The 24,681-nt window shown below is 34.7% G+C and overlaps 3 protein-coding genes across 3 annotated transcripts; all 3 read left to right on the top strand.

The window, feature by feature from the left end:
* Positions 1–674: 674 nt before the first annotated feature.
* LOC112024248 (pentatricopeptide repeat-containing protein At2g36240) lies at positions 675–5,053 on the top strand. The gene is made up of 3 exons (XM_024056890.2): positions 675–2,870; positions 4,469–4,592; positions 4,699–5,053. The coding sequence occupies exon 1, from the start codon at positions 756–758 to the stop codon at positions 2,235–2,237; it is 1,482 nt and encodes a 493-aa protein (XP_023912658.1). The 5' UTR covers positions 675–755; the 3' UTR covers positions 2,238–2,870; positions 4,469–4,592; positions 4,699–5,053.
* Positions 5,054–7,121: 2,068 nt separating this feature from the next.
* On the top strand, positions 7,122–12,858 carry LOC112024246 (external alternative NAD(P)H-ubiquinone oxidoreductase B2, mitochondrial). Its single transcript, XM_024056887.2, has 10 exons — positions 7,122–7,282; positions 8,553–8,823; positions 9,252–9,458; positions 9,571–9,821; positions 9,937–10,156; positions 10,272–10,376; positions 10,948–11,214; positions 11,307–11,428; positions 12,116–12,235; positions 12,317–12,858. Exons 1-10 carry the CDS (start codon positions 7,185–7,187, stop codon positions 12,402–12,404), a joined length of 1,749 nt encoding a protein of 582 aa, XP_023912655.1. The 5' UTR covers positions 7,122–7,184; the 3' UTR covers positions 12,405–12,858.
* Positions 12,859–14,693: 1,835 nt separating this feature from the next.
* LOC112024247 (uncharacterized protein At5g03900, chloroplastic) lies at positions 14,694–24,376 on the top strand. The gene is made up of 14 exons (XM_024056889.2): positions 14,694–15,231; positions 15,930–16,037; positions 16,139–16,242; positions 16,373–16,456; positions 18,612–18,684; positions 18,785–18,850; positions 19,811–19,900; positions 21,105–21,170; positions 21,465–21,607; positions 21,728–21,814; positions 21,922–21,985; positions 22,819–22,962; positions 23,312–23,475; positions 23,833–24,376. Exons 1-13 carry the CDS (start codon positions 14,842–14,844, stop codon positions 23,453–23,455), a joined length of 1,563 nt encoding a protein of 520 aa, XP_023912657.2. The 5' UTR covers positions 14,694–14,841; the 3' UTR covers positions 23,456–23,475; positions 23,833–24,376.
* The last annotated feature ends 305 nt before the right edge of the window (positions 24,377–24,681 follow it).

Raw genomic sequence — 24,681 nt, 5'->3', positions numbered from 1 at the left:
TCAAGTGCTCTACACAAAATTCTTAATTTTTGTTCGTAATGGTCTATGCCAAATTCTTGTAGGCCTAACGAATAGGAATTACAACTAGTGAACCTTCTATATTACTTGTGGCGGTCCAAACTAGTTGTTCGTATTGCATGCTCTCCCTTCTCACTTTAATAGTTAGTCCATCGTGAATTTAACCAGTAAAACTTAGTATTATATTAAAGAGTGGAACAAGCACTTGTTGTGCTCTTACAACACCAAATAATTACTCCTAAATGAGTTAGGTAGGTAACAAGCAAATAATAAAAATATATTTATATAAATGAATAAAACAAAGTTTCTCTTCATACTCTTCAAATTTTCCATATATATTGTGAATTTTGAAAATTTAACCATTAAATTTTATATTTCTTATGTTCTTAACATGTATATCAAATTTTGTTTAAATTGAAAGTTATTTACTATTTGATCAATAAACTTATTTTTTATACATAATTTTAAATCACCAAAACTTGAAATTTTAACATTTGTTTGATGCTATACCAATTGATTTCTGTTCTTCTTAAAATTCTGCAAGTATAAAAAATGTAATAAAAACATGCAATTAAAATTTTCGAAATGTACCTTTAGAGATATATATGAAGATTTGTATTGAAGTTTTGTTCAAATGAATAGATGACTATTATTCAAAACCCACCCAAGTGCCCATATACCATCCCGCCATTCCAGAGCGTAGTGTTGTTGGCTGATTCTGCCAATTGTCAAGAGAAATGGGTTTGAAGAAGCTCCTAAATGCCAATTCCAAAAAAGCTCTGCAAATCTCCACACCACCGCCACTCTCTCCAATCCCACAACCACCACCACCACCAACCCATCTCAACCCACTCCCAACCCTCACTCTCTCCGACCACCACACCCACACCCACACCCACCTCCTCCGCTACCTCACCGCCCACCTCGCCCAACCCTTCACTCCCACCCACCTCCTCCACTTCCTCAAATCCAAGCTCCACCACCACCCTTCCTTCACCCACTTCGACTTCCACATCTTCAACTGGGCCTCCACCATCGACTCCTTTCGCCACGACCACTCCACTTTCGAGTGGATGGCTCGCACTCTCGCCATCTCTCACCGCTTCGCCGACCTTTCCTCCCTCCTCCAATTCTTCGCCTCCAATCCCTGCCCTTGCTCCGACGGTATTTTCTCTTGCCCGCGAACCGAACCCATATTCAGATTTTCGATCAATGCTTATTGTAGAGTTGGGAAGTTGGATGATGCTGTTGTTGCCTTTGAATCTATGAAAAAACTGATTGATGGGAGGCCTAGTGTGGCGCTTTATAACATTTTGATTCATGGGTTTGTGAAATGTGGGAAGCACGATAATGCACTGAAGGTGTTTGATACAATGACTAAGGACCGGGTTAAGCCGGATGTGTATACGTTTAATATTTTGATTAGTAGTTATTGTAGGAATTCGCGGTTCAGGTTAGCTTTGGAGTTGTTTAAGGAGATGAGGGAGAAGGGGTGTAGTCCAAATGTGGTTAGTTTTAACACTTTGATTAGGGGGTTCTTTAGGGAGAGGAAGTTCGATGAAGGTGTTTCAATGGCTTATGAGATGATTGAGTTGGGGTGTGAGTTTTCGAGTGTGACTTGTGAGATTTTGGTTGATGGGCTTTGTAGAGAAGGTCGGGTTTCAGAGGCGTGTGAAATATTGATTGATTTTTCGAGGAAAGGAGTGTTGCCTAATGGGTATGATTATTATGGTCTAATGGAGGCGCTTTGCAGGAAGGGAAATGCAGGTAGAGCGTTGGAGGTTGTGGATGAGTTATGGGGGAAAGGAAATGTTCCAAGCTTGATTGCTTGTACTACTTTGATTGAAGGATTGAGGAGGTTAGGGAGAATTGATGAAGCATTTAGACTGACAGAGAGGATGCTTAATGAGAGTATAATTCCGGATAGTGTGACCTTTAATTGTCTCCTTCAAAGTCTTTGCGATGTGGGAAGAACTGTGGAAGCAAATAGATTGAGGTTGCTGGCTTCAAGCAAGGGTTTGGATTCAGATGGAATGACCTATAGTATTTTGGTGTCTGGTTATACAAGAGAGAGAAAGCAGAAGGAAGGGGAAGTGGTGGTGGATGAGATGTTGGATAGGGGGTTCATACCCGATATTGCTACATATAATAGGTTGATGGATGGACTTGCTAATGCAAGAAGTTCTGTGCGGCGCCAAGCCAATGTTATTGGTAACTGAGTATATCAACATCTTTCAAATACGGTTTTGATTTCAGTGCTTGCACTTGTTTGGAAACAATTGTAAATTCTTGATTGATAATGAGGAAAATGTCCTCTTTTGTCTTAGTCATCAGAGATTTAGGTATTTGGTGATGATAGCAAGCTCCTTGTGCCGGTAAATTGTTGATATTGTGGGTTACGTGGTTGCATTAGCACCAATACATCTTGTATTCACCTTTGTTAGTCTTAAAGTAACATACATGGTGTCTAAATTATTGTTTTTTGAGATGAACTTAGAGGAGATATATTTACCGTGTCTCTGAAGTCTAAATTGACATTTGTAATCTACAGTAATATTACATTTTTGTTATCATTCTGTCTTTTGTAAGATATCTTGAGCACATTTAAAGCTGCTCACAAAGACAACTCTGGTACCTTAACTGTTAAAGAATTCCAAGATGTGATAGATGACATGACATCCTCATAAGGTATCCTCAAGTGGATCTCTATGTGAAATGCAAGCATCTGAGGGATGTGACAGATCTGTTGAAAGAACCCCAGGGGAATGATCAGAAGGAAATGGATGTTGAAGGGTTTAAGTTACTCCTTTCTCATGTAGATTTGCACATGAAGTCTGTCTGCTGCTGTACAGGTACGTATCTTTCATATACTGGCTTGGCTGTTTGGGTTAATTTGAAGTAGATTTATGACTTTTTGCTATCCAAATAATGGGACACAAATGTATTTCATCTTTGTGTATACAGGTGGCTGCTTTACGAATTTGAAATGAGATTTTACACCTAAACATTTCAATTCTACATATTAATTAAACTCAAATGCATTCATAAATTTCACCAATAGAGCATATAATTACTTTTCCCTTTATTTATTCAAACCATTTAAACCAAAAAAAGAAAAAGAAAAAGCACCTAGACAGCTATGCACCTAGAAATATTTAAAAGGAGGAAAGACATATACTTCTAGCAAATCACTACTTCTAAATACTTATTTTTAAATGAATCATTAAGGTATGTCATTACTATATTGGAAAGTGAGGTCCAGTCCAATTGTTTAATTGGTCTTATTTCCTAGTTTGTTGCTGCTATGACTTTAGAAACATCAGAGAACAAATAACAGAAGAAAAACTTTGCAAAGATTATGGCAAATTAAATTCCACAGAAACTGAATTGCAATTGAAGTCCTTGCTGGTTCACACTTTGCAATTGAAGTCCTTGGGGTTTTACCAATTGTACTTCCATTCTTTATTTCCAAATCTCTCTTAGTTCTTCTAATTGATTTGCTTGTATTTCTCTAGGTGCTTTATGCTCATCATCCTGAACATGGAGTATTTTCTTTCATGTGCAATAAAATCTCAATTACTTATCAAATATATATATAGCCTATAATTTTTACCATACAGAAACATCATCCTAAATGGCCACTGTATGACATGACAGCTAATGACAATTCAATGGAGCCTTTCATTTCTCAGACATCCAAAACCCCACTACGTGGAATGATTAATTTTAACAGTATTTAACAGAAATAGTTTAGCCAATTTCAGAGACAGAGGTCTGTTTTGTTTAGCAAAAATGACATATTCAAACTATATCATTGTCATTGGACACATTAATCTTCCTCCCCTCCTCTCACTCTCTCACTGTTTCTGCTTCACTAAGCAAAAAAATCATTTTTTGATAAGTATGTTTGGAAAATGGTCAAGCAAAAGATCTATCAGGATTGTATGACTGGATCATAATACCTGAGCAGCAAGCAATTAATTCAGTATTCTAGTTTTTAAATTGATCTTTAAAACTATCTGGCATGTTTGATACCTGCATACTGTTGTGAATAGCCAATTACAGAGGAGTAAGTTGTCCCACCCCCTACACCCAAAAAAAAAAAAAAACTAAACTATTCCTTCCTTATCTGTTCTCATGTGTCATTTGTAGTCATCACCTGTGACTGGAGTCTGGAGAATACCTACCATTTGAGTAGCTTTCCAAGGTTGTCAAGATAGTTAAAGATTTTTTGACAAAGTTATCAAGTAAAGCATTTGCTGATATTAATCACAGTCTAAGAGAATTTTCTTTTGTGATTGTGTTCATCTGTCATGGATCTTAGTTCTCTTCATTTATCAAGTAAAGCATAATCTGTTCCCAAACAGACATTTTTATTTTGCTTGTGTTTTTCGCCGACTTATTTTGGCCCTCCCTAACCAATGAGGTGCTGGCAACTTGTGACCGCAAGGTACAAGCATTTTGGGCAATTAACCTTTGGAGGATAGCAGGCAGCTGCAGAGGTACCTGGAGACTAGGTTTCAATGGGCCACGCCACCACGGCACTCATTGCTCTGGCATTCTGTATATGCAAGGTAATTATCTTCTGCTTCTGGTATTTTTACATGTGCTTGTCTTTTGAGATGGTAATAGCGTGTGCATCATTGTATCTGATTTGTTATAATTCTTTCCTATGTTTAGCAAGCAACTGAGCTGGCATACAAGGATGTTAGTTGTATCTGATTGGATGAGAAGATTCATTGTTGGGAGAGATTCAAGCCGAATTTGAGGCAACATTTGGGAGGCCCTTAATTCCTTAAATTTGTAAATAACCTCAAGTTGTATTTGTTCTTGCAATTGCAGTCGCATATGTATTGTCTATTATTTTTTTTTTGATAAGATATGTATTGTCTATTATTGCCACACACACACACACAAAATCCTAATGTCTCTTTGATAAATAATCACTTTGACAAATATTTTCATATATGATGACCAATGTCACTGGGTTCTATACAGATAATAATTTAATGATAGAAGAAATACTTAGTTACAACTTACAACTCAATTACACTGAAACATACATCAGCCTTCCTAAACTTGAATCGACTTCTTGTTTTGCAGTTCTTAGTTGTGTTAATTATATAGTGACAACTGTGGTTGCTCTTATGCCAGTTATATATTTCATTTTTGCTTTTTGAATACCAATTGTGCCAAAGTCATTGGAATTCCAAACTAAACTTCATTAGTTCTCGTTTGACATGTTCATGCTTAGATGGGCTCTGGTTATTTTCCTTGTATCTTTGCACAAGGAAAAGATAGCATCTTAACGGTAAGTTTTGCCACGTCACATGATAACGTATAACTCATCTTTTAACTTTTTAATTTTTTTAATGTTTTGGATCGGCAGTTTGGCACTAAACAGAGTTACATGTAATAGTAGTTTTGTCACATTGGCTATTCACGTTATATTGAACACTATTTACGCATTAGCTCTTATACTCCCAAAAACGCTGGGAATACCATAAAAGGACCCCAACAATTTGATGAAGTTGCATCTTCTTCAACTACTGGCTTTTTGGAAAGAAAATTTGCGAAGTTCATTTAACAAAAGTTAGCATATTTGGATTATGTATAAAAATATTTGGACCATGTAGAAAAAGGTTACATGTGTCTGCATCGTATCGTATCTAGTGCACTGATGCATTGGATCTAAGCTGCATCCATATAAAAAAAAAAAGTTGAAAGTTAAAACACATGGCATCAACTCGTATCTAGTGCACTGATGCATTGGATCTAAGCTGCGTCCATATAAAAAAAAAGTTAAAAGTTAAAACACATGGCATCAACTCAAAACATACGAATAGAAGGCCAAGCAAATGAGCAGGGCAACACAGAGAACTAATCCATAGGCGGGGCGGAGTTGCATGGGACGCAACTAATACTATTCATGAATGGAATACATATGTGGATGATTGCAAGTCGCTCTAGCGGAGAGTGCCTAACTCTCAAATTGTGCATTCCTTCAGAGAAGCAAACCAAAGTATAGATGCCTTGGCTTGCTTAAGGCGATCTCTTCAGCTAGACTTACGAGTTATTTTTTGTTCTCCCTATGGGCGTGTTGTAAGAGAAATCTCATGGATTCTAATATCTATCTTGTCCCCAACTTTTCTTAGTTTATTGCATCTGTATTTACCCCCCCACCCCAAAAAAAAAAAATTTTTATTTTTTTATTTTTACTTTCCATAAATTTCATTGAGAGAACCTGCTCTTATGCTGTAAGAGAGAGTAGTGTATTCTTTATTGGCAAAAATCAGTGATATAATTAGAGAATGAAGAAAAATCCTACCAAAAGTCAATAATTAAATACCTCTTGCCTAATGGGTAACTCCCTCTTGTCACATGAACCAAGTTTTTCTTTTTGGTTGAGAAAATGCTCACAAACAAGGAAGAGAGAAAAAGATTCTAACACAAAAACACACCACAACTCCACTTAAAAGCCATGATAACTTTTAAGGGAATGTGGGGTAAAGTCATGGTCATGTCACATGAACCAAGTTAATTGCACTTCAGGAGCAGTGAATATACCACCATAAATACCCTATAAAATTCCCCAACAACAACCATAATTTTTTTGAGAAATAAAACTGCCATAATAATTTATATTAAATTAATCACTTTAATGTCAAAACTGTGTACTTTTAAGCCTTTTACACTTCTTCTTATTAAAAAAAAAAAAAGTCTTTTATACTAAATTAGCAATCAAAATAATCTGCTTCCTTCATTTTAGGCTTATTAGAGATAGTGTATCACTGTCACATAATACAGAGGATCCTTTCCCAATTTATTACACCACGTTTTGTTCCCCAAAAAAAAAAAAAAAAAAAAAATTACACCGTTACACCTCGTTTCAAATAGTTTTACAACCCAGTTTGACAAGTCAAATAGAACTAAAAAAAAAACCAAAATAATAATAATATTAATTAATTAATAAAAATATATAAACCCCCACAAAACCCTGAGAATGTTTATTACGTTGTTGCGTGAGGGTTACTCCTCAGACATTGCCTCTTCTTACATATATATAAAGTGCACACTACATCGTTACCGTCTCTTTTTCTCATTGTTGCAAAACCCTTTCTTTCTTTTCCCCAAACATAGGAAAAGAAAAATAAAGGGTTTTCACAATGAGTGGTTACTCTTTCTTTCAAAGGTTCCCTACGGTTTTTCAAACTCACCCCATGCTCGGGAGAGTTCTTGTTGTCTGTGCCGTCACTGCCGTCAGGTCTAATGCTTTTTGCATTCATGGAATTTTTTATATTTTAGTTTGTAGGAGTTTTAGTACTATATTTTCTTATTAGAATGGCCTGTTTTTGAAGGTTTGTGTTCACTACAAACTTTGCAGTTCCTGAAGTTGATGGAAAAGATTGTTGTTGTTGGTGTCAAACTCATCGAATTTGTTTAATATTTAGCATGCAAAACAAATTTTTTAATACCAAGTTGGCTATATTTATGTGTGTGTACTACATATAAAGTGGAAAAAAAAAATTACTCCCTCATATTATGTTAATGGGTTTATTTTATTTTATTTTTTTTATTTTTAGGATTTGCCCTGTGTATATGGGAAAAAGAGAGAAAAAGTGTGTTATGTTTCATCTAGAAATTACTGATATTTTATTTCTTATAGTCATTGTTTTTTTATATTGTTTGATCTTGTGGGATGAATAAAAATTGATATATACTGTTAAACATTGTCCAAATCATATGGCAGTCTCTAGTCAGGTCCTTAATCCTATTCCCAGGTTCTTGCTTTGTCCTATAGGGTGCACTTATGTTGCAAAACGGTGTTTTGGATTTAAGATGAGCGTTTGGGTTTCAGCGCTTTTAGGCTCCCAAATCCAAACGGGCCCATAAAGGTTAAAAGCTGAAGGAAATACTAAAATCAAATCTAGTTTGACTTGCATGATTTACATGACTTGTATACAAGAAGAAAAATTATTATACCTATTCACTCATTATTTGGATGTTGCAGGAAAATTAAGTGCTTTGTATTGTGTGTTGTTATAGAATTCAGCTTGGTCTAGTGACTTTGATCCAAAAAGATAAAAGAAAAGAAATTGGTGATACTTGAATTAAATATGTGACTGTGATTCATGATTTCTTGTCCAAAAATCTTGCATTATGAAGGACAGTCATTTAAAGAGCAGGGTCAGTAGCTAGAAGATTTTTGTGGTGAATATAACCATTGCAAACTAATGATACTAAAATTTAGTTGACTGGTCTCCTAATTTTTATGAATTTGTACATCTTTAACCTCAGACTAAAAAATTGACAACAACTACTACTATTGAACACGATCACTGATTGATTTCTATTTAATGCTTGTTTCTGGATCTTGAAATGGAATAAAAAAAATTTCCTCCTCAATTGTTGTTATTATCAAATTGTATTTTCCCACTCTAGTTGCTATGTGGTTTAATTGGTTTATTTATTTATTTTTATCTTATTATTATTGAATTTTCATACCCTTAATCTGGACCTTCTATTTGTTGCAGTGGTGGAGGTCTTATGGCATTTTCTGATGCTAGACAAAAATCTATGTATGCTAAATCAATTCAAGGTGAATTCAAGAAAAAGAAGGTGGTGGTAGTTGGAACTGGATGGGCTGGCACCAGCTTTTTGAAAGAATTGAAAAACCCCTCATATGATGTTCACGTGGTGTCACCTCGTAATTATTTTGCATTCACTCCTTTGTTACCTAGTGTTACTTGTGGCACAGTAGAAGCACGCAGCATTGTTGAACCCATTCGCAGTATTACCAAGAAGGTAATCTTAAATGAATGAGATATGAAATAACAATGCCATCTACATCCGTTTCTATTGACATTTCTGTCATAAATTTTTCTGTAGCCTTAAAAACATGCTTGAGTTTTACTGTGTTATATCAGATTGTATGTTACAAAGTCAAGTTCAAATAGAAAAAAAAATAAATGCATGAGAATGGGATGAGTCTTTTATCTAGAATGATTAGTAAGAAGCAAGTCATTTGAATAATTTCCAATCCTTCCGCATCATATTGCGTCTGTATGGTATAGTATGCATGTGTATAATATTGTTAATATAGTTCAAATCTGCTAAAAGCTGAATGCTTATGATTATAAAAATTGTCAAGCAATTTAAGCCTTTTGAGCTAGTCATTTTCCAGGGAAACTGGAGTTATTTAGATGACACCTTTCTTTGATTTGACATGGCAGAAAAGCTATGATGTCCACTTCAAGGAAGCTAAATGTTACAAGATTGATGCAGAGAATAAGAAAGTTTATTGTCAATCTAGTCAAGACAAAAATTTTGATGGAAAAGAAGAATTTGCTTTAGACTATGACTACCTGGTGATAGCCATGGGAGCCCAATCAAATACATTCAACACCCCTGGGGTTATGGAGCATGCCCACTTCTTGAAGGTATCTTCACTTGGAGTAAAAATTAAAATATACTAGCAGCATTTTACTCTTTTATTTAGCAGTTCATCTAAAGTTTCTGTTATAACTTAAAAAAATAAAATACTTTATGTAGGAAGTAGATGATGCTCTGGGAATCCGTAAGACAGTGATTGATGCTTTTGAGAGGGCAAGCCTTCCTTCTATAAGTGAAGAGGAGAAGAAAAGGATTTTGCATTTTGTAGTTGTTGGTGGTGGTCCAACTGGTGTGGAATTTGCTGCAGAGCTTCATGACTATGTCTATGATGATTTAGTCAAGTTATACCCTCAAAGTAAAGACTTTGTGAAAATCACCCTCGTTGAAGCAGGCAATCATATTCTGAACATGTATGGCACATTGCTTTTTTCACATTTTCAATTTAATTCTGTGTAATTGTTTAAAGTCCTCGCTTCTCTTTCTCTGTTTGTTTTCTAATCCTTTCAGTTGCTGCTAACGTTACAGGTTTGACAAGAGAATTTCCGCATTTGCTGAAGAAAAGTTTCAAAGAGATGGTATTAATGTGAAAACAGGATCAATGGTTGTAAAAGTATCCGATAAAGAAATATCTACTAAAGTAAGAGCAACTGGCGAAGTTGTAAACATACCTTATGGAATGGTTGTCTGGTCAACTGGTATTGGGACTCGCCCTGAAATAGCGGATTTCATGAAGCAAATTGGTCAGGTGTGTTGCTCTTAAACTACACTGATTTCTTTTCCCTTCACTTCCAATCATAACTGGTGTTAGCTTTGTATTTTATTTTTACTCTAATTGTTTGAATTTCTATTCCTTTGAGCAGACTAACAGGCGTGTGTTAGCTACTGATGAATGGCTGAGGGTGGAAGGATGTGATAACGTATATGCCCTTGGGGATTGTGCAACAGTAAACCAGCGCAGAGTCATGGTATGATATCTACAGCCTGACTTATTTGTGCATTTTTGAATTTAGAGAGCACTCAAAATTGTGTATAATAATTCATTCGAAGGGAAGGGGGGTGGGGTGTAGGTTCAAGACCTACAGGATGCGTGTGCAATTTACCTATAAAAAATGCGTATAACAATTGCTATGTCATTTCTCTTTCTTTTGTCTCCCCCCCAAATATATATATATATATATATCGAGTACATATAATGAGTAATATGCAATTCTCAACTCAATTTTGTTTAAGAGAATTCCTCCCTATCAGTTTACTGAACAAAGAAGCAACCTGTTCACCTATGTGCAAATAAACACACTCAGTCCTTGTAAATACTTTGTAGTTTGTAAAGAAACAGTTTACAAAAAATTTCTAATTGAGGATTCAACATGTGCTAACTCATTTACATACATTTTTGTTAATGTCTTTTTACATTTAATTACAAGTTATCATGAATATCTTTTATTCGCCAAGTCAGCTGAGAGGAAGACATTTTATAATTCTTTAGATTTATTATTTTTTTAAATCTTTCATTTATTATTAACAACTTGTTTTCAGGAAGATATTTCCGCCATATTCAGTAAAGCAGACAAGAATAAATCTGGTACTTTAAATATAAAGGACTTTCATGATGTTATGGATGACATCCTGGAGAGATACCCTCAAGTGAAGCTTTATTTGAAGAAGAAAAAGATGAAAAATTTTGCTGCGTTGCTGAAGAATACTCAAGAGAATGACCAAAACAAGCCCATCAAAATTGATAACATTAAGACAGCTCTGACTGAAGTGGACTCTCAGATGAAAAATCTCCCTCCAACAGCTCAGGTACTTGATTTAGTTTCCTTTGCATAACCTATTTGACCTCCTGCTAAAAACATTCTCACTTCTTGACTTCTTGTGTCCTTGTAATATTCTAGGTTGCTTATCAGCAAGGCCAGTACCTTGCAGACTGTTTCAATCGCATGGAACAGTGTGAGAAGAATCCTGAAGGTCCTCTCAGGTTTAGGGAATCTGGACGTCATCGGTTTCATCCCTTTAGGTACAAGCTGAACTTTGCACAACTTTTTGTTTTTATCTTCCCTGCAATACGGAATATATGTATGACATTATGCAAGCTGTAACATCAGACTTAATACGGTCAATAAAAACTAGAAGTACTTGTCACAGGTGATTGAACATAAGATGGAGAATAGTAAATTAAGGTTTTGATAGCAAAAGACATGTCCATATACAATACATTTTAAAGTTGAACTCTGGCAGCACCTAACGAGTCATAATCTTGTTTTACATTGATGTACCTGCCAGTGTCAAACTAGTCATGTTCTAGTTTTATGTAAAGTCATCTTGACTGGTTTGCTATGGAAGTATTTTGAATCTTTTTCTTGCTATTTCTGGAATTTTCAAGTCTCTAGACTGAGTCACTGACCCAGCTATGTCTCAGCTCTCACTTAGATAATGGCTTTTCTGCATGCAAATTACAATAACCTTGTAAACTAAAATCTTTTAGGTTCATATAAGATATCTGGTAATTATAGGAGCAAGGCACTTGATAATTTGTGTACAAAGTGTATTTACTTTCGCACTCTCAAGTTATCAGCACAATAATTAATATGAAATAAGTGTGTGCGTGTGCATGTGTGTTTGTTTTATCCATCCAATTTCACAATGAGGTAGGCAGGAGATTATCCTCGCAATGTAGCTAACTTTTTGATGGTTTCAATTCTAGGTATAGGCACTTGGGGCAATTTGCACCACTGGGAGGAGAACAAACTGCATTCCAACTTCCTGGAGATTGGGTCTCGATTGGTCATAGCTCTCAGTGGCTCTGGTACTCAGTATATGCCAGGTAATTTAATAATTCACATTTGCTTCCATGATCTAAGTTGTTACCATGTTGTCATTGTCTGATGGTTGTATCAACTTACAGCAAGCTAGTCAGTTGGAGGACGAGAATGCTGGTGATCTCTGATTGGGGAAGGAGATTCATATTTGGAAGGGACTCAAGCAAAATCTGAGACTAGAATGGATCATATGCTACATTAGAGATTTGGTTCAACCATAAAATTATCATGTCTAGACAATAGAGGCCTAGCAATTTTGATCGATATTGATTTGAATTCTAAGTTTTGTTTTTCATCTATCACAATTTTGTCCTTTGTGATTCACATAGTGAAAATTTATTAGTAGTTTGAAGGTGTTTTTAACCAGAACTAAGTATTGGTTAAGCCAGGTTTTTATGCGTTTGGTATTTTTATTAGTAGTTATTGATGTAATTCAAGGCTCGGGTTAGCTTTGGGGTTTAGGGAGTCTAAGGAGAAGGGTGCAGTCCAAATTGGTTAGTTTCAAATCTTAAATTAGGGGGTTCTTTTGGGAGAGGAAGTTTCATGAAGGTATTGCAATGGCATAAGAGCAATTGAACTGGGGTGTTATGAGTTTTTGAGACTGACTTGTGAGATATTGCTTTGTAGAGAAGGTTGGGTTTCGGAGTGTGAACTATTCATTCATTTCATTTCATTGATTTTTTTTTTTTTTTTTTTTTTTTTTTTTTTTGTGGATAATTTGATAGTTAGAAAGAGGAGGAAAGATTGATCGGTGGATGTTATAGACACACCAAAAAGTGCCAACTTTGAGCTGCAAGGCTCTTGTTATTATTTGATTTTTCGAACAAGGAGTGTTGCTTAATGGGTATAATGTGATATGGACTTCATAGTGCAAGTATATAAATTGTGTATATTCTTTAAAATTGTATAAGTATACGTTAAATGTACACAATTTTGTATGTTTTTAAAAAATGTGTAGATTGAATATACAGAATACCTAATTGGAATATTAGTAGATCTGTTTTGCCCAAAATGGGAATGGGCTAGGGTTATGAACTTTAATCATGGAATCGACTCGATCATTAGATTATAGATTATAAGTTTATTCCATACCGGGGCAAATCGGAATAAGGTTAGGTTATATACATTCGAATTATGAGAAGGGGTTTTTCAAGCATATCTAAATAGATACTATGTTTACATATGGATCCCTACGTCGTTACATTCCATTTATGATTAGGAATAGGTTTAAGTGGACCTGCTTTTTACATCTCTCTCATTATTTGGGACCCCATTCATCTCTTTGGATTGTTTTTAAAAAATGTGTGGATTGCATATACAAAATATGTACATTCTTAAAAATTGTGTAGGTTTAGTATACAAAATTATGTACATTTTTTGAAAAATGTACACATTGAATTGACAATTTAGTAAATTCATTGAAAAATTATGGTCATTGAATGTACAGGAATCAGGATTTTGTACATTTAAAAAAAAATGTGTACATTCAATATATAAAATTGTGCACATTCTTAAAAATTGTATACTTTAAATATACAAAATTTTGTATATTTTTTGAAAAATTGTGTATGTTGTATGTTGAGTATACATAATTGTGTACATTCTTTGAAAAAATTGTATACTTTGAATGTACAAAATTACGTACATTCTTTAAAAAATTATGTACATTGAAGTTATAGAATTGTGTATATTCTTAAAAATTGTATAAGTTGAATGTATAGAATTGCATACAATCTTTGAGAATTTGTATATGTTAAATGTAAAAATTGTGTACGTTGAATGTACAAAATTGTGTACAATCTTTCATTGTGTACAATTTTAGAAATTGTTAATGTTAAATATTCAAAATTATATAGGTTCTTTGAAAGCTGTGTACATTGAATGTACAAAATTGCATACATTTTTTTTGAAAAATGGTATTTTTAATATAAAAAATTGTACATATTTATGTACATTCTTTGAAAAATTGCAAATGTTAAATATATTGAATTGTGTACATTTAAATTTTTTTTTTTTTGAGAAACAAAAAGTATGTATGTTGAAGTATAAAATTGCGTATATTGACTACATTCTTTGAAACATTACACCATTCGTTGAATGGTATCAAATGTGTACATGCTTAAAAATTGTGTACACGGGATACACAAAATTGCTTCTAATCTTTCAAAAATTCATACATTAGTCATACAAAATTGAGTATATCCTTTAAAAAAAAAAAAAAAAAAACTATGCACGTTTGTTTACACATAATTATATAGAAAAATTGTATAACATTATTAAAATTGTGGATAACAATATTGTGTAGGTTGAAGGTACACAAGTTCGATTTAATCTTTAATTAATTACTACAACCTTTAAAGAATTATACATTTATATATATATATATATATATTTTAAATAAAAAGACTTATCTGGTATTTAAATATTTGACTTTTAGGCTTTTAGCTCAATCCAAGGAAAAAAAAAAAAAAAAAAAATCCAAAGCTCCTACCTATTCTGAACCACAAGCCCAGAGACACAACTTCAGTTCAGTACAGGACTTTGAAGTGCGTAGCCCTCTCTTCCATTTCCATGGCCAAAACTTAGAAAAAACAAAAAAGTTTCAAATTCAATGGCCTCAATTTCCACTTGCTTCATCATATCACCGAATTGTGGCCTCTACTCTAATTCAAGACCCTCAAATTCCACTAGACCTCCAATCCAATTTCAAACGCCACCAGTTTCTCTCAGAATCGCCTGGAAAGTTCGGGAGCCTAGGGTTTTGGCACGTGCCGGAGCTGTGAAAGCGAGCAGCGTCGATATCGCTTCGACGATAAGGCCCGGAGGTGCGGTGGAGAGTGACAAGTTGCCGTCCGATGTGAGAAAGCGAGCTATGGACGCCGTCGATGCTTGCGGAGGTAGAGTTACCATTGGTGACGTGGCGAGCAAAGCTGGCCTCAAGTTGAATGAAGCTCAGAAGGCCTTGCAAGCGCTTGCTTCTGACACCAATGGCTTCTTGGAGGTACACACTCACATTTTTGGATGTATGTGAAATGTTTGTGTTATTGTGCTAGTGAATTTATTTAACACTCCGTTTGTTTCTACGGAAAATAGTTTATAGAAAACAATGTATGTTTGGGATAAATTGATTAATTTTCATGTATTTGGTTGCTACCTTGGAATTGAGCCTGAAAACATTTTCAATTATATGAGCAAAGACTTTCATTCATGAAAACAAGCCCCAAATTACAGACCCCAAAATTTGCATCTAAGCAAAAAATTGAGTGAGAAAGTGAGTTGTTTGATAAAAAGAAAAAAGTAATTTTTGAGAGAAGTCAATGGTCAGTCAATAATAGTCAATGGTTGGACGGTCTGTGAACGAAGAGAGAGAAGTTACTAATGGAAGAGTTTTTTTGTGATGATCTGTTGAATAAATAACATTCCGGAAAACATTTTCTGCTATATTGGGCTTATTTTCTGTTGAGCACAGAAAACATTTTGCATTGACTTGCGTTTACGGACTTACCAAACACTAAAAAGTGAAGAATACATTTTCTGCTGAAACATACAGAGCGTAAGGTTTTTTTTTTTTTTAGGTAACAAATGGAGTGTAAGATTATGTGTAGAGTCTAAGTTGGGAGTGGTGATACATTTGCTTGGTTAGATATAGTATTGGAGTTCTTGATTTCGTGATTGTTTTTTCAAGATGGTCTCTAACAGGTATCGGACGAGGGTGACGTGCTCTATGTTTTCCCAAAAGATTATCGCGCAAAGCTTGCGGCCAAGTCATTTAGAATCAAAGTTGAGCCTTTGTTTGAGAAGGCCAAGGTGTTGATTCTTGTTACAATTTTGGTGTTGAGATTAGGTTTACTAGGAAATAATGGTTTATTTTATTTTAACTTGTGCTTGGTGTAAATTTGAATTGACAGGCCACGACTGAGTATTTAGTAAGGGTTTCCTTTGGTACTGCACTGATTGCTTCAATTGTTCTTGTTTATACCACGATTATTGCACTTCTTTCTAGTAGTAGAAGGTAATCTTTGGAATTTTAGTTTTTCAAATCTTTCATATGTTCTTATCTTGATAAGATGTCCATTTTTTTTTTAAAAAGAAAAATAAACCCCTTGAATATGAAGACAATGATAGTGGAATTTTGTTGACAGTGAAGATGATAGTCGTGGAAGACGTGGAGGCCGATCCTATGACTCAGGATTTACTTTTTACCTCAGTCCAGCAGACCTGTTCTGGTAATATTTTGTACTTTCAGACTTTTTTTTTTTTGATAAGTAATAAGATATATTGATATCAAAAGGGAAACCCCCTAGTACACAGGGAGTGAACAAGGAGCCAACAGATCAAAAACAAAAATTGCAAGAATCTAGGAAAACAAAAAGAGAAGGGAAAGATTTGTTTTCCAAAGCAAACAACTAATCCCACAAAGTTCTAAAAAAGAAAAGCTTGAGGTCCGGAATAGATCTCTCAGTATCTTCGAAACAACGATTATTCCTCTCCCTCCAAAGACACCACATTAAGCCATGAGGAATGATGGACCATATATAACCATTTCGATGACGACCAGAGCTGCCTTGCCAACACTCTAACAGCCCCAAAACAGTATGAGGCATAACCCAAGATACTCCAAATAAACCCAAAACCATAGACCAAAGATCCATAGCAGCGGGACAATGGAGGAAGAGATGGTCAACCGATTCACCATTACTCTTGCACATGTAGCACCAATCCAAAATCCACACCTTCCTTTTTCACAAATTATCAATCGTCAAGCATTTCCGTAAGGCAGCAGACCATACAAAGAAAGCTACTCTAGAGAGAATCTTCTGCTTCCAAATACTTCTCCAAGAGAAACCAAAGATAGTAGGACCAACTTGAATTTTATAATAATCTTTCACCAAGAACCCCTTAGCTTTGTTAGGTATCCAACACATCTTGTCCTCACCAAACCCCCTTATAGAAGAACCATAAATGGTTTCCATGAAGCTTAATAAAGCCTCTAATTCTCGAACATGCACACCCCTAAAGAAACTCACATCCCAAAAAAGGACACCATTGGGGGATTTCATGAGCTCAACCACACTAGTCTCCTTATTCCTGCAAAATCTGAATAGGTCAGGGTAGCTAACAGCAAGAGGAGTCTCTCCACACCAATGGTCAAGCCAAAACTTCACCCTAGACCCATCACCAATATCATACAGAATATGGCGAGAGAAAGAAGGCCAACCCTAACTGATACTCTTCCATAACCCAACTCCGAAAGGGCCCTTAACAGGTCTGGTACACCATCCCCCCCATAGACATCCATATTTCAACTCTATCACTTGCCTCCAAAGGGCATCCTTCTCAAACCCAAATCTCCAAAACCACTTCCCAAGAAGAGCTATATTGAAAAGTCTTATCTTCCTTATGCCTAAACCACCTGAAGAAATAGGAGTGCATACAGTAGCCTATTTAACCAAATGCAATTTAGGTTCATCACCCAAGCCGCCCCATAAGAAATTCCGCTGAAGCTTCTCAATACGGTAAGCCACACTAGTAGGAATAGGAAAAAGAGAAAGGAAGTAAGTGGGTAAATTAGAAAGGCTGCTTTTGATAAGAGTGACTCTACCTCCCTTTGATAGATACAAGCGTTTCCAACCTGCCAATTTCCATTCCATTTTCTCTAGAATTGGATTCCAAATAGTCTTATCCTTGAATTTAGCACCTAAAGGAAGACCCAGATATTTCATTGGCAGAGAGCCCAGTTTGCAGCTAAGGACATTTAGCAACAAATCAATATTAGGCACTACTCCAACTGGAACCAATTCGGACTTGCCTAGACTAATCTTAAGCCCTGACACCGGTTGTACTTTCAGACTTTTGGGGGGTGTATTACAGATCTTGCATTTCATAAGAGTGTAAATGCAGGGGCAAGGGTTGACTGGTTGGCCATTTAGTTTCAAATGGTCCAGTTGATCTGACAAATGGTATTTGAGGGGATCACAAAGTGAAAATTTAAGGTTATTATAAAATTATTGTGAGATTTGCTCATTGGTATTGTCTGGTGTTTATAATATGGTATAATGGTAAGCTTGAGTGTTTAATCATTCATGCATATTTGAGAGTGGTCTTTTAAATGTCTCCCTGATGAAGTATTTTTGGGGACAGATAAATGTGAGGATCATTTGGCTGTTTTTATTGTGGTGAACTGTTGATCATAAAATTTATTTGTTCTTATTAGACTTTTTGGGGGTAAATGGATGATATTAGTTGAGGATAAAGATACGTATATATGATATTTCTGTCTGAAAAAGGATGAACATTGGCTTTCAAATTGAGTTTCATGCAAGTGAACACTTGAATGTGCAAGAGCCTTATGTAATCTCTTTGTTGTTTTATATTATCAAGGTACTGGGATCCTTATTACTATAGGAGGCGAAGAATACAAACAGATGATAACAAGATGAACTTCATTGAATCTGTATGTGATTAAAAGGATTCTTATTTTTATTTGTTGCTGGCTATCTCCTACTGTTGATAAAAGAAAATATATATTCACTTTATAAATGATTATCTTTTAGATATTCTCATTCGTGTTTGGGGATGGTGATCCAAATCAAGGAATTGAAGAAGAGAGATGGAAGTTGGTAATATTTGAGCACTCAATTTGTCTGTTGCTTTTAACATTTTATATAAGCTCATTGGTTGTTGTTGTTGCTATTAGTTTTTTCCCTTGTCAAAGTCATTTATCATTTAGGTTTTTTTTATAGCAAACTCTTCCCTTTCTTGAGTGGTATGTTATACCTCCATTTTTCTTTGTGTGTCTCATTCCAAAAAGAGCAGTTTAGTGAGGCTATAATAACCTATCAAACAAAAAAGAAGAAGCGGGGCTATAATTAGTGATGATATTTATTGGAAAGTTAAGACAGTTATTCTGATGCAAAGTTTCAAAAGAGCTCGTGTGCAAGAAATATAAAGAACACACCAACCTTAGTCTTTAGCACCTGGAGCTGCCTGAACTCTAGGCTTCACCACTTAAGAGTTTCCTGACATTACCACCTAACTAGGGAAAATCTCTAATAGAATTTTATTCATAAAAAATTGACATACCAATTAGTGTTGTCTATATATAGTCCCAATTTACATCAAATAAGGAAGGAAATCAACTCAACTAAAATAGCAATCAAATCCCTAAACTCCTCAAATTCAAATCAAATCCTATAATTTAGACCAATGGAATCTCTCTGTCTCTGTCTCTCTCTGTCTCTCTCTCTCTGTCTCTCTCTCACACACACACACACACACACACAAACACACAAACATTACAGATAATAATATATTGTTTTATGTTAAAAAAAATGAAAATTTGAAAAAAAGGTGCCAATGTTCTTTGGACCAAATTGTGTCCTCTCTGGATAAGTAAGGCATTGAGGGTCAGGTCACAGGCTTGACTACTTATGGGGGCGTGAGTTTTAGTAAAGAAAATGGAGAGAAAAGGAAAGATATAATTATAGGTCTGCATGGGGATGTAGAACTTGGAAAAATAAAAAATGAAAAGGAAAGAAGAATGCAATAATTTAATCATTTTCCTTAATATGCATATGCAGATTGGTCAATACATATCCTCCAATGGTGGTGTTGTCACAGCTGAAGAACTTGCTCCATATCTTGACGTAGAAAGTACTGGGGCAACTTCGGTATGTTCATGTTTGATGTAACCTATTTGTCATGAATTATGTGTTTGTTCTTTTTGCCCTTGAATTTGGAGTGCTAGTGCTAGTGCGTTCATATGTATGTCATTGTAATTAGATTGATGGAGTATTGCCTCTCTCTCATTGCAAATAAAAAGTCTTTGATACCTTGCTTTTTTTGGCTATGCTTAATTTATCTTCTTTCTGCATTTTATGACCCATGGATCTTTTAAATCATATATATATATATATATAATTTTTTTTAATCAAATAATTTTTTTAAAAATTATTATTTTTCCAAACCTTTATTGACTAACTTTTAAATCATATATATATATATATATAATTTTTTTTAATCAAATTTTTTTTAAAAATTATTATTTTTCCAAACCTTTATTGACTATCAAACTTAAATTTCCCCATGTTGGCATTAAAAAATACACCCAGAAAGTCAGTATTTAAATTTTGATGCTACCTGTATCTTAATGTCTCGGACTTGATACTTTTAGCTTGTTGCAGTCTCTATTTTTTCCTCCCTCCCCCTCTCCTCCTTTCAAGAGCATAATTGAAGGTTTCAAACTGTGTTTGGATGTTATCTCTATATATTAGTTGCTTTCTTATATCTCCAGCTGTAATATTGATGTGGGAAGCACAAATTTATATTTTATTTTAATTCGGTTTTATTTAATTTTAAAAGTCAATCATAAATTTTTTAAAGTTAACTAGGGTATTGGTCTTTTATTAATTTTCTAGAGTCAAGGTTATTTTTGTAATTCAATAATTGGGATTTCCCAAGGCATTAAAATTTCAATTTCCTAACTCAATTAGGATCAGGGTTAAGTCATATATCAGCACAATATTGTATTCCTACAGAAACAATTAACAACTTGATTTTTTTAATAAAGTTTCTCTTGAAATTTGTCTAATGGGTTGGTGCTAACTCCAACCAACCTTAGGTGCTGACTTCTTGGTTTGTTCTTTCTTGCTTGGTACTGATTTCTAAGTTATCTATCTTTTATTTTCTATTATTCAAGTTGTCAAATATTAAGATACATATTTAATGTTCTTTTTCTTCATTCCTAGACGTGGCATCAATCAATAATCTCCTAATAGACTAATTGAAAATATCAGTCATTCAGTTCTTACATTGCATATATGCTATTTATTTATTTTATTTTTTTCACTTATTTCCTTTTTTTGTTGGTTCCAGAATGATGATTCATACATCTTACCTGTTCTTTTACGGTTTGATGGTCAGCCTGAAATAGATGAAGAGGTATGTTAGAACAATTTATTGAAAGAAAATTATATGGTCTCTATTCTCTTGTCCAGATAATATATGTTTCAATACGAAGAAGTCTGCAGAATGCAGTTTGTTGTGACCTTGGATTGTTCATCTATTAAGAAACTATGACATTACATCACATTAATCATATTTGTATTATGGGTAGTGTTGATATGCATGCTCTCATATCTTAATGCTGATACTGCAACCTGTGAGATTTTCACACGTCTTGTTATCTGGCATGAAAAAGTTTAATTTACATTTACCTGTTTTCTTATAATGCAGGGAAATATTCTGTATCGTTTTCCGTCTCTACAGCGTACAGCTTCTTCTCAAAGGAGTGGACGAAAGGAATATGTGGGAAGAAGATGGACTGATTGGATTGGAGGGATTGAGAAGTTTTTCAATGAGAGGAAATGGCAATTCAGGTTCTTTATTGTCTAACCACCCCCCCCCCCCCCCCCCCCCCCCCCCCAAAAAAAAAAAAAGTGGTAAAAATTTCCATCTGTGATTCAATTATTATATGGATACTTTTTCCTGCTTTGCAGCAAAACTAGCACTTCAGAAAGAGCAATGGTAATTGGTCTAGGTGGACTTAACCTTTTTGGTATTATTATTCTTGGAACCATGTTGAAGTAAGTATGGATATCTTGTGAATAATTCTTACTTGGTGGCTTTTCCTATATGTTGCTCTAATATCCCCACCTTATTTTTATTTATTTATTTTTGCTTCTATTTGAAGGGATATGGCAGTTAAACCTAGCGGGTTGATTAAATTCGTCACTGACATATTTCCTCTCCTTCAGGTATGATTTGTTGTCTCGAATTCAAAATGAATAAGCAGCTTTCTGTGATTGTGCCGTTCAAGAATTTAATGACTTACAGTGAGAGGGTGATTTATATTTTGTTTTCAGAGGAAAGGTCAAAGTAGTCCTTGAGTTTTTTAGGGCAAGAGAAATATGCTTGATCGATTTACTCTTTGGTGAATAATTATGGATTTCAGTTATTTGTGTGTGTGTGTATCCATTCACTTGATGTCAAGTATTCATTCTAGTCTGTTTTCACACGCGAGTGAGCGCGCACACACACAAAAAGAAGGTATCCATTGTAATCAGTTTGTAATATTATTGCAGTTAAAAATTGGTGGCTAACAACTCTTGCGCTTTGTCAAGTTTTTAACAAATCTCATTGTGGCATTATCACATTGCTTCCATATTTGATGGGTATCTAAAATTTGCAATTAATTACAGTTACCAATCAAGCAAACTTCACTGACGTGCTGGTGGTTCAGAGGGTTGCAATTTTTGAATTTACTGTCCTTTGTTGCAATTTTACATATCCAGTAATGGACTCTGTGACTCGCCACATACACGTTTGGCTTTCTTCAACTATTGGGAATCTAAACTTGCTTTCATGGTATAAAACTTATAATCAATGAGAAAAAAGTTTTTTGCTGGTGAACTCATATCCAAGTACTTGCTGAAATTGTATCCTTTAAACAATTTTTAAATTTTTTTCAATTGTGTTAGTGTCACTCATTTTTTTGCAAAGATAAGATTGATGCCTTTGGTTTTGGGCAATGTTATCAAATGTTGGTTTAACTTTGCTTGCATCTATTTATTGAACGATAACTCTGCAGATTTATGCTGGTTCTTTCTTTGCAATTCCTTTGGTCCGGTGGTTCCTCGTCCGCAATAGGAATGCTCAAATAGAAAAGAGAAATCAAGCCAGGCAACTGCGTGCTCGAGCACTTGAATCACCTGATGTCTCATTAAGGCGGAAGGTAACTGCATTAGTGTTTATCTAGGGGGCCAAAAAAAAAAGAAAAGAAAGGTTAAAGACTTTCTCTATGCTGCTGATGTGTCAGGTGGTTAAATAAAAGGTTGTACCGAGTCCAAAAAACTCCATCTACCTAATGCTATGTGAATAGTGTTTATGAAAAACCGGCCATGTGCATCCATTATTACTACAACTGAGATTCAATTTTTAGTCTCAGTTTTATTTATAGGGGCTTGTACATTTAATTGTGCTCTGTGGGACTTGGTCGACTTGAATGACATCATTGTCTTCATCTCTGTGTTGGATTTTCCTTGTAATTTTTTTTTTTGATTAATTATTATTTTATTATCCAGCTCCTTAGTGCTCGGGACATGGCCCAGAGAACAGTCATAGGGCAGGATCGAATTGTCTACAGCACTGACAGGGACTTAATTGAGCAAGATTATGAGGCCCGGGAATGGGATACGAGATTTCGAGAGATAGAGAAGTCAGATTGAACCAAGGCCACTGTAACTCGGTAAAGTTAACATTACTGGCCTTTGATGAGAGAGCGAGAGAGATTGTAGTCCATATAATACATTTGAATATAATGTTAAGCACTTGCATGATGCTACGGTTTGTAACCTGTCCCCTGCAGATTTTTGTATAGGTGCTTGTTGGTTCCTGGGGTGTGTTGCAAGCCATTTTTTCTTAGCTAACTAGCTGTGATGCACAGATTTAAATATGAGACAAAACATTTTGGGTGTGCAAAAACTAAGTATAACTAGATTTAGTAATTGCTAAAATTTCCGAGGGAACTGAATCCTTGGATTTTATTGTCATCGTGGTGCTCTCTCACTTAATAATTACTCCATTGTTGCATATGTAATTTCAGGTACTTGAGCTCGCAGCATTCTTCATTGAGAACTTTAGAGTATCATCTTAGTGTGAACCTCCAAGTTGAGTCCTACTGGTAGTAATTGCAGCATGGGAAGGATGGATTCTGCAGTCTCCTGAGGTAACAGGGAATGCTGCTTGGATAGCAATGATGCCTTGTGATATAATTTCAATTGGATTTACTATATCCTCCCATTGCCATATACAAATGAAGATGGGTCATTACTGTGAAATTACCATACGCCAATGACAGTATTTAATAGTATCATTTGCTTCATATTTGAAACTTAGGATTTCCTAATACATTTGATTGTGAAGTTCATCTCAGAAGTCAGAATGTAATTATTTTTTGTTGAGTTACTCGTTCCAGAGTGTTGGGACGAAAACCGGGTTAGGGGGCGCTGGGAACGAGTACTACTCTCATTTGTACCTATTAGTTATTACTTCTTTGTAGTGAATTGAAATGAATGCTGACTTACACACCAAAAAAAAAGGAAAAAAAAAAGGCAATAGAATGGATGTAGCACTAATTTTTATACAAACTAGTTGCAAACTTTCACAATGTGTAAAAAAATGTAATATAATTATTTTATAAGAATATAGTGTAAAATTTGTAGGTTAAATAGTGCATGTATTATTTGAAAATGTTTTCTATTTTTATAAGTTTTATGCAATGGAAGATATAATGTATTTTGCATTCAACAATAATACATATATACATACATACGAACCTACCTATATATATATATGATAAAAATATTTTAATTACATAATTATATTGTTGTTTTATAAATGGAGAGGATGTTATTAGAAGTTTTTTTTTTTTTTTTTAAATAAATTTTAAATA

The sequence above is a fragment of the Quercus suber genome, unplaced genomic scaffold (assembly GCF_002906115.3).
Source record: "Quercus suber isolate HL8 unplaced genomic scaffold, Cork oak 2.0 scaffold_18, whole genome shotgun sequence".
Lineage (NCBI taxonomy): Eukaryota > Viridiplantae > Streptophyta > Magnoliopsida > Fagales > Fagaceae > Quercus > Quercus suber.
The sequence above is the reverse complement of the archived record's forward strand: the minus strand, read 5'-3'. Positions and strand labels throughout refer to the sequence as shown.